This window comes from Topomyia yanbarensis, chromosome 3, assembly GCF_030247195.1.
Source record: "Topomyia yanbarensis strain Yona2022 chromosome 3, ASM3024719v1, whole genome shotgun sequence".
NCBI lineage: Eukaryota > Metazoa > Arthropoda > Insecta > Diptera > Culicidae > Topomyia > Topomyia yanbarensis.
In genome coordinates, this window is record NC_080672.1 from 175245873 (window position 1) to 175256978 (window position 11106).

The 11106-nt window shown below is 39.0% G+C and overlaps 1 protein-coding gene across 1 annotated transcript; it reads left to right on the forward strand.

Moving 5' to 3' along the window:
- Positions 1–9644: 9644 nt before the first annotated feature.
- Positions 9645–10889, forward strand: LOC131687398 (uncharacterized). The gene is made up of 2 exons (XM_058971479.1): positions 9645–10613; positions 10740–10889. The coding sequence occupies exons 1-2, from the start codon at positions 9645–9647 to the stop codon at positions 10887–10889; spliced, it is 1119 nt and encodes a 372-aa protein (XP_058827462.1).
- The last annotated feature ends 217 nt before the right edge of the window (positions 10890–11106 follow it).

Below are 11106 nucleotides of genomic sequence, written 5' to 3' on the forward strand. Positions count from 1 at the left end.
TTGACACCAAGGTGATTGAGAGTTTGGGTATCGAAGTTGAAACTGATCTTGGTATCATTTCTATTGCTGCAGCCTATTTGCCTTTTCAGTGCACTGGCGAGCAAATTAATTTCTTGAAAGGAGACTTACAAAAACTTTCAAGAAATCGGTCGAAATTCTTCATAATCGGTGATTTTAATGCCAAACACCGAGCCTGGAATAATGCTCAAAGCAATTCCAACGGTAAACTACTTTTTGATGATTGCTCTACTGGTTATTATTCAATTTTGTTCCCGAATGGTCCTACATGCTATTCGTCTGTAAGGAATTCATCAACAATTGATTTGGTTTTGACAGATCAAAGTCACATTTGTAGCGAATTGATTACACATGCTGACTTTGATTCTGATCATCTTCCAGTAACTTTTTCACTTTCTCAAGAAGCTGTTTCCAATCCCATTAGCTCAGTGTGCAATTATCACAAAGCGAATTGGGAAAGGTACAAAACTTATATTGAGAATAATTTTAATCATTATCTTGATTTACAAAATAAAACTGACATTGATACGGCATTACAAAATTTAAGTATATCTGTAGTTGATGCTAGAAATTTATCAGTAACAACAACACAGAAAAAATTTAATACTCCTATTATTGACGACGATCTTCAACTTCTGATTCGCTTGAAGAATGTTCAAAGACGTCAATATCAACGTTCTCGTAATTCTGCTATGAAATGTATCTATCAGGATCTACAAAAAGAAATTAAGCATAGATACACACTCTTAAGAAATGAAAATTTCGCGAAAGAGGTTGAACAAATCAAGCCAAATTCTAAACCTTTCTGGAAACTTTCTATGGTTCTTAAGAAACCTCAGAAACCAATTCCAGCTTTGAAGGAAGGTGACCACATACTTCTTGCAAACGAAGCAAAAGCTCAAAAACTTGCTCAGCAGTTTGAAAGCGTCCATAATTTTAATCTTAACGTTGTGAGTCCTATTGAAACCAAAGTCTTACAAAAATATGAAAACGTTTCAAATCAAGTATTGTCTCTAGACGATATTGTTGAAAAAACTATGATGAGATCAAATCCATCATGACAAAGTTAAAAAATATGAAAGCTCCAGGTTATGATGGAATTTTCAACATTCTTGTTAAAAACCTTCCCGAAATCACCATGAGATACTTGGTCAAAATATTCAACAAATGTTTTGAATTAGCATACTTCCCTGAAAGATGGAAAAATGCCAAGATTATTCCTATTTTGAAGCCAGATAAAAACCCAGCAGAAGCATCTAGCTATCGACCAATTAGGTTACTCTCTTCTATTTGTAAATTATTTGAAAAAATCATCCTAACTAGAATGATGTCACATATCAATGAGAATTCTATTTTTCTTCCTGAGCAGTTTGGATTTCGTATTGGACATTCAACTACTCATCAACTTGTGAGAGTAACTAACATGATAAAGGCAAATATCTCAGAGGGCTATTCCACTGGAGTTGCTCTTCTAGACATCGAAAAAGCTTTCGACAGTGTTTGGCACAAAGTTTTAATTGCCAAAATGTGGGATTTCAATTTTCCAATTTACATAATAAAGATAATTAAAAATTATCTTACTAACCGTACCCTACAGGTTTCTTATCAGAATTGTAAATCTAATAAGCTACCCGTTAAGGCAGGCGTCCCTCAAGGATCAAGCGTCGCACCAATACTATACAATATTTTTACCTCTGATCTTCCAAATCTACCTACAGTCTGTAAAAAATCACTTTTCTGTGACTAGCTAGTGATACTAGCATCTCAGCCACTGGGAGGAGTCTTCGTATTATCTGCAGTCGACTGCAACGAAGCTTAAATATTTTCAATGGTTACCTGAAAAATTGGAAAATTTCCACTAATGCGGCAAAACACAATTGATTGTGTTTCCGCATAAGCCAAGAGCTTCTTCTCTTAACTCAAATAATAACCATATTATTAAATTTAATGGTTTGAATTTAACGTGGTCAGATAAAGTTAAATACTTGGGTTTGATTAACGATAAAAAACTCACTTTTAAGGATTACATTGAAGGAATCCAAACAAAATGCAACAAATATATAAAATCTTTATACCCTCTTATAAAAAGGAATTCTAGGCTCTGCCTAAAGAACAAACTATTAATTTATAAACAAATATTTAGACCGGCAATGCTATATGCAGTGCCAATCTGGGCAAGTTGTTGTGCTACTAGGAAGAAAACGCTTCAAAGGATTCAGAATAAAATTCTGAAAATGATTTTGAAGCGTCCTCCCTGGTTTAGCACAAATGAGTTGCACAGACTCGCAAACATAGAAACATTAGAAATTATGACGAACAGTATTATAAGCAACTTTCGACAAAAATCGTTGCAATCTTCAATTGCAACGATTAGCTCTCTTTATAGTTTATAAGTTAGTTTATAAGATTTGTTTAACTCCTTATTCAGAAGACAAGTAGGTTTAAAACATCCTACTGAATAAAACTTAACTGCGGAAGCATATGATAACTTAATAATAATTAACTGAATCATGTAAACAATAGGGATGAAAAGTCACCACTTGTGGCTGAACACCCAATATACTAAATTAGAAATGTAATGCAAACAAAACAATATAATCAAATAGAAAATAATATAAAAAAACCTGACACTGTATCTGGGCACCATTTCGATTTCTCTCGCACTACAATCCTCGAGAGAATCAACAATGAGCGCAACAGACTGAACGCAGAAGTTCTCCACATCAAATTGAGAGAGAAAATTGCGGTTAATCTACAACAGGATGCGATGGGGTTTTCTACCACATACAACGGCTTACTCAAGGAACTAAATTCGGTAGGAAAACACGTCTCACGACAGCTGTTCACGGAGAGGCAGTAGATTTAGAGTAGGCAGAAAAGCAACCCAATGGGGAGTAGAGGGTAGAATAGCTAGGTGTGTTAATTAGTGACACTAAAATGTTTTAATGAAAATTGTAATAATGTTTATTTTTATGTTTTTTTATATAGTAAAGTTCTGATGATGGCTGAAAAGAAACATTAGGCCAAAACGTGAACCAATTAACCTCTTTCCGTTCTTTTCACCGAAAAATATCAATTAAAATCCGCAAAAAAAAACTTCAGTCTTAGAACCCCGTCTTACATGAGGTTCCATAATACCGGGCCAAGGATCGAGCCCTGCGGGACTCCGGCGGTAATAGGAACCCTTTTCTGACCGGCATCGGTCTCGTATAGCAGTACGCGGTTCTGGAAGTAAGTTTTCAGGATCCGGTACAGACCCACCGGTAGGCTAATCCGGTGTAACGAGAGCGCGATGGCATCCCAGCTTGCGCTGTTGTATGCGTTCTTCACGTCAAGTGTCACTAACGCACAATATCGAATGCCTCGCCTTTTCCGTTGGATCGCTATCTCGGCAGTCTTTATCACTAAGTTGATAGCGTCCACCGTGTACTTACCCTTTCGAAAATCAAACTGATTGCTTGACAGGCCGTCCGTGCCTTCTGAGTACGGGGTTAGCCTGTTGAGGATCCTCTCTAGCAATTTGCCAGTCGTGTCGATCAGACAGTTTGGTCTGTACGCCGATGGGTCACCTGGCGGCTTCCCGGGCTTCGGCAACAGCACCAATTTCTGCCTTTTTCATCTATCGGGGAAGCGGCACTCGTCAAGGCATCTCTGCATAGCTAGCCTGAACATGTTCGGGTTCGCTATGATCGCTGCCTTGAGAGCGCTGTTTGAAACTCCATCCGGCCCTGGAGCTTTGTTCATTGCTAGGGAATTAGCCACTGCGAGTAGTTCTTCATTCGTCACCGGAGCCACCATTTCGGCCGCGCCCACACTGTCATGTGACTTGAGACCGGAGGAGTACTTCGATAATCCTCGCCAACCGGGCCGGAGACCATTCTGGGGGTGGAGAGCCCCCTTGGCCATCCCGATTCTGTAGACGTCACCCCACGGATTCGCGCTGGCACTCTCACACAGGTTGTCGAAACACGCTCTCTTGCTGCTTTTAATGACCTTGTTAAGGGCCAATTTCGCAGCTCGAAACACTTCACAGTGATTCCCTCTTGCATCCTCGGTGCGGGCTCTTTGCATCCTACGTCTAGCTGTATGGTATAGTTTGAACCATATGCGATGTAGTATGTTTACTAGACCTCTCCACATTTTGAAAAAGTTTTGAAATATACATCGGTCAGCTCAAATTTTTGTTCTAGGTGTGAATTTAATTAAGAGCTTTCGCCGAAAATGGCTTAATTTGGACATGATTTAGAGGTGTCTCGAATGAAAAATTGTGTTTTTGCTATGCTTGAATAGGAAGATCACTTACGCTCTGATTTAATAGGCCCTACATGCCCACATATCGTCAAGGATTGTTCCTTAGACATATCTTAACATGTTTTAACAGGTGAACATAGCTCTAATCGCAATAGAAAATTTGTTATCTGGATTTTTATATAGAAAAAAATTCCAAAACCAAGAAAAAATACTGCGAATTTTCCGTGGTTTTGATATACTTTTCTATATGAGAATCTAGTTAACAAATTTTCTATTGCGATTAGAGCTATGTTCATCTGTTAAAACATGTTAAGATATGTCTAAGGAACAACCTTTGATGATATGTAGGCATGTGGAGATAATTAAATCATAGTGTAAGTGATCTTCCTATAGAAACATAGCAAAAACACGATTTTTGATTGGAGACACCTTTAAATCATGTCCAAAATAAGCCATTTTCGGCGAAAGCTCTTAAATTCACACCTAGAACAAAAATTTGAGCTGACCGATGTATATTTCAAAACTTTTTCAAAATGTGGAGCGGTCTAATGTTTACATTCTCCTATTGTCATGGTTATTCATTATGCCACTCATAATTATTGGTACTAGCTAATTCCGATTTGCCCAGCTCGATGGTGGGATGAGATCACAATAATATGAAGAAAATTCTGTTCCTTGGTCGATAGCGGAAATAGCTCAGTTGGATAAAACGGCAGTACCACTGATATCAACATTCAACTCTGTACTTTCCAGATGGCAGGTAATAAAATCTCGAATGTTAAATATTGATAGAGTTGGAACTATATGCGGGCGTTGCAAATGTAATAAACTATGCGTAAAATACCAATATTGAGAGGTTCTTTAATTTTGTCTATCCTTTTTTTTTTAATCATTTCGTTTATTTGATAGGCACAAATGCGTTAGCTTGGCGGTGCCAAATTCTTTTGTTTTTACATTTTGGATATTTTAAAACTAGGAGGTTACAATGTTGAAATATTTTTTTTATGAAAGTGAAAAATTTTACAGCTATCTTAAGACTAGAAATAAGATTCTATATAGGGTGATGATCCTATTTTAGCACCATTAGGGAGAGGGTCGCACTATTTTTTGAACAACTTTAAAAGAAGCCATATTATCTATAACCTTTCTCAGAATAAAGTATCAGTGTACTGTTTCTTAAACATCTATATAATGCTTATTTAGCAGAATTGCCTCAATTTTCAGCATAATTGAAAATAAATGTTCCATTCTGTGCATCTATTCCCACCTCAACGATCCAATTATCGCCTCATGGGTGTGCCAATTTCCACCTCATCGAAAAACAATCTAGTTGAAACGCAATGCATCATATTCCATTTGCGTCGATTCTAACTAGGTACCCAGATCATGGACGCCAACGTGTGATTTGTAAAACGAATCATTCTGCTTTTTTCAGCCGATCAAAACAAACGTAAACATCACGCACATCAATGAAACTCATCAACTGTTAGTAGAAGAGCGCCCAGAATTGCGCACGCAGAAAAAAACCATTCGAAGGTTAGCAACTGGAATGACAAGGTTCACATCACACATTGCTTTCTCTCGATCCGAATTGTATGTGCAGATGAAAATAAAATATCTGCAATCAACAATTAGTTGAATAACTTGAAGTAATTGATTACTTATACCTGAAATTGCATTATATTATATTTACAAGTTCATGTTTTGGTTTAGCCGCACTGGTGATTCTTTTCTGTATGATGGATACAAAAAGTTGATGTTCTGCCCTGGGGAGAACAAGAAGGCAACTTGCGGCTTATGTTGAAATGCCTCACCCAGGATGATAGCTCAAACCTACTACAGCCAAGTCCCTGACAACGAACTTGCTTTTTCTCCTGCGAAAAGCGTACTATTTACAGTAAAAGCTTTTCTGGTCAGACGCTTTTCCTATATATCCCGTTACATTACATAAAGCGCACAAAAGTTGCTGCGTTGCCACTTTTTTCTTCACCTCAAGTGGAATAATTTAACCCGCTATAGTCAGTACACGATCGCCGTCTGGTCAAACAGCCAAAAACGGCGAATCAAATAATGAAAATCAGAAAGTGAAACAATGTCCCCATAATTAATGAAGTTATTTGCTGACGGGAGATTTTTTCCTTCATTTCAATCCCCGGTAATCCCTCTCTATTATTTAGTCTCAACTTTTCCCTTCAGAGTCACACCTGCTGTGAAGCCAAACCGCTTCCCGTGTGGGTGAGGGTGGAAAAAATTGCGAAAAATAAAAGAGGGTTCCTTTCATTGCGTCTTTTTCACTCTTCGCGCCTTTGTCGAGTGGCGTCTTGCACTCTCTTGGTAACCTACAAGATAAGCTTCATCTCAACGGCACTGTTTCCACATGACATCACTTATTGTTTTGCATACCAATTTTCCATCCACTTTTGCCAGACACAATGCTCCCCTCGATTTTCTGGCAATTGTTATGCTCCGACAGATAAATATTTATACTTACTCTATGTTTTAATCGAAGAGTTTCGATTTTTTCCTTGTTTATGTAATTCGTCGGTGGGAGCAATCGGAATTGGGGAAAAAATTGGAGGGATGTTGTATTGATCCGGAATTTACGTAATGATGTATTTATCTGGGGCTAACCAAAGTTTTTCTTGGTTGTGCCTTAGTTAGCACTTTAGTTGAACGATGTAACTGAAGATTCACACTGTAACATTCTCAAAATTATATTTTACCGATGATATAGCAAAATTATTATTCAAGTGCTGTAAAATTCTTCTTTTAATCAGTGATTTCGATTGCAAAGTCTCATATACCATTCGACTCAGTTCGTCAAAATCGGAAAATATCTATGTATGTGTTTGTGTGAAAGGTGAGTCAATAATAATTGCGACACTTTCAAACTTACGTAACTTTTTTCATACTAGACCGAATTTGAGCAAATTTCACTAAAATTCGCTTTGAATGTATTGTTTTCATCTGCTTAAAAGTCACCCAAAGGTACCACGAATGGATGACAGTGAAGCACAAGCCAAAAACTGGACGAATACTTGTAACAACGAGAAGGAGCAGGTTGCTTATTCCTAGCGAAATCCGAATGGTTCGACGCGGGAATTGGCAAAAAACTTGATGTTTTGCAAAAATTCGCACAAAGGGATATGAAACGATCCGGATTGATAACGTACACGGTGTAGAACTTCCCAAATGTGGAAAAACACCAGCAGAGCGTTGTCAAAACGCGCGCCAAGAAATTCTATACGACGTTGCTAACGTAATACGGGTACTGCGTCATTGATCTACATTAAAGCCAATTTTAAGCAGTTGCCGGTACTGTAAAATGTGATGGGTAAAACAAGTTTCCTGTAGAAAGTCGCTTCGAAGTATCTGATTTGGCAGGCCGTATACACTTGTGGCAAACATAGTGAACTATTCGTGATCAAAGGCACCATAAACGGTGAAATTTGCAAAACTGAGTGCCTCAAAAACAGCCTTTGTCATTTTTGAGACAGCGCACTCAAAAGGGACCATTCATAAATTACGTAACGCAAAAATTGCCCAAAATTGACTCCCCCCTCCCCCTATGTAACAAATTGTCACAAATTTCTCCATCCCCCCTCCCCTGTTACGTAACAAATTCCAAGAAAAAAAATTGTTTTCTTCGAAGAAAACATGTTACGTAACGATGTAGTTAACACCCCCTCCCCCCTATGTCACAACTTGTCACAACTTGTCGTACCCCCTCCCCCCCTAAATGCGTTACGTAATTTATGAATGGTCCCAAAGCCGCTTTTTTGGTACGAGTTAGATTCACGCAACTACTGCAAACTCGTGCAGGAGCGGTATGTGGCTAATTCTATGGATTCAATTCTGGTCACTAAAAACACACCTTATTCTAATTTTTTTTTCGCTCCTGGCACGATTTTGAGAAAATAAAGTTTTTCGTTCGCTGCTCTTCAACAACTCAGCTGATGAAAAGAACCATTTTGAATTTAGAAGTTCGTGTCCAAAGCGGATGGAGTTCGAGGAGATACGACCACAGACCACTCGCAAGCAGCCCAACCTCAGGCAATCCTCTCAAAACTGGCAAACCCGGAACTGGTTCATTCCGGTGACCTCTTACAGGTATTGTTGAACCCAACAAAGCCGTTCACTCCGGAGTATTTAACAGTCAAGCAAATGTTTGAAGCGATGGCTGGCATGAGAAGAGATCTCCTGAGCTCGATTGATTGCAACATCAACTACAACTGGAATCCAGAAAATCGTTAGTATTCTGTTTGTGGGACTCAAGGCCGCCATCACGATAGATGCAGATAACAGCATTCTGGATGATCTTATTACACGTAAGTCAGATGTATTTGCCATTTTCTAAAAGATTGTTTCTAAAATTCGTTGGTTCGTTCGTTAGTATTATTATGGCAGTTGAACGCTGGAGGGTCCGACCAGCGACAGTCGTTTTTTCACTTGTTTAGTGCTAATCCCTCATGTCGGAGATAGTGCGTATTATAGCGCATCATTGTACGAATAATGCGCAATACTTCCGACGTGATTCCCTTGCTTAAAATAAAAGAAATACGATTGTCGCTGGTCAGATTTTCCAGTTTTCAACAGCAGCGAGAATGGTTCGGAAAAACATCCGGATTACTCGGCCGCAAATTAAGAGCGAGTAAAGGCGCTTTAACCAACGCTTATTAGCCAGGGCAAGGTGTAAATACCTCTGTCCCATCCCAAAGGACCAAAGGAGTGACATTAACCTTCTTAGCCAAGTCACTCCCAACGATTTTTATGATTATTATTATTATTATTATTATTATTATTATTATTATTATTATTATTATTATTATTATTATTATTATTATTATTATTATTATTATTATTATTATTATTATTATTATTATTATTATTATTATTATTATTATTATTATTATTATTATTATTATTATTATTATTATTATTATTATTATTATTATTATTATTATTATTATTATTATTTCCCCTTTAAACTGAAACGGTCGGTACGGTTGTCCTCGTTTCTTCCTCCTTTAAGATTCAAAACAATTCGTTAATTGACTTATTCATTAAATGAATAATTTAATTGCCGTCTAATTTTGAAACATCTTCAAACCCAACGCTGCACAGTAGGCCTGGCCGTTTTAATATTTGCGACATATGATGTTGGATTTACGATATCTGCAACAAAATCCAGCATCTTCTATTGTAGCCCTAATGCCCGTCGTGCACCCAGTCAAGCAATCACGATAGATCGAGTTGCTATACCGACAGAAACACGCCTGAAAATTCTCGGCGTTACCCTCGATCGATCACTCAACTTCGCAGCGCACTGCAAATTGACGAAGAAGGCATGCGAATCTAGGCTGCGCATCCTGAAGATGATCGGTGCCAAACTTCCCCGTGGTCAACGCTCATCTTTACTGCGAATTGGATCCGCAATTATTACTTCGCGACTTTTGTACGGTATAGGAATCGTTAGTAGGGGTGGAGATGCTGTCATCAAAACCCTGGCACCCGTATACAACAAGATGATCAGATATGCATCTGGAGCATACGTCACCAGTCCGATCATAGCCATTATGGCTGAAGCAGGTACTCTACCGTTAGATCTTCTCATTCTCCAAACTGTAGCCCAATTAGCCATCAGAATGTTGGGAAACAGCAGGGAGAATGCTGACCTTCCCCTGGTTTGCCGAGCTTCCGAATGTTTGACAGAAATAGTCGGAACTGCTCTCCCAAACATCTACACCCGAACGCGACTATCTGATCGAAAGTGGTACGACCGCACACCCCAGATCCTTTGGGAAATCAAGAAGCGCGTAAAAGCTGGAGAACCCTCGGGTATTGTTCGTCCAGTTGTTCAAGAGCTCCTGACAAATCATCTCAGCCGTTCAACAATCGTCTACACAGATGGCTCGAAAGACGATACCGCAGTAGGCGCCGGAGTTTTTGGAGAACACTTCCAACAGTCACTTGGTCTTCCACAGCAATGCAGTGTCTTCTCGGCAGAGGCATTCGCAATAAAAACAGCGCTAACAACATTCAACACGGTCAGCGACTTAGTAATAATGTCCGATTCGGCCAGCTGTTTATCGGCAATCGAAGCCGGCACATCCCAGCACCCGTGGATCCAGGAAATTGAAAACCTGCTACGAAATCGTTCAATCAAGCTTTGCTGGATTCCAGGTCACGCTGGCATCCGTGGCAACGAGGAGGCAGACAGACTCGCTGGAGAAGCGAGGAACATTGCTCCGTTAGCTATATCTGTTCCGGGGGCAGACGCCGTCAAGCATATAAAAACAGCTATCCGAAACCAATGGTACCGTCGGTGGTCAGCGTCCACTGAAGTAAAACTTCGTGAAGTTAAATTCGACACAGTGAAGTGGACTGACCGCGAGAATTCGGCCGAACAGCGAGTTCTTACCCGGCTTCGAATAGGGCATACCCGGCTAACACACGACTTTCTGCTAAAGAAAACTTCACCACCAGTGTGCGACTGCTGTGGGATCGTTGTAGATGTCCGCCATGTGATCCTCCACTGCAGAAAGTACGACGACGTTAGAAGGAAGCACGACATCGAGTCGACTAGTCTGCGAGCGGCTCTGCGCAACGACAGGAAATAGAAATAGGAGAGTATAGTTAAATTCCTCAAGGAAACTAACCTATTTAAAATGTTATAAAATTTTATTTTGATTTGTAACTGCATAACTGATAACTGCATTGTAAAATTTACAGGTAAAATATTTTCTTCCGACACGAATGCACCCTTTCTTGGTGTAAAGTGTCGTTAATAAACAACAACAACAACAACAATTATTATTATTATTATTATTATTATTA

Excerpts from the sequence above, each read along its gene's own strand:
- LOC131687398 (XM_058971479.1), top strand. The coding sequence starts at position 9,645 with ATGATCGGTGCCAAACTTCCCCGTGGTCAACGCTCATCTTTACTGCGA. Across the intron at positions 10,614-10,739 it reads GGTGGTCAGCGTCCACTGAA|AAAACTTCACCACCAGTGTG; the intron begins GTAAAACTTCGT and ends TTTCTGCTAAAG.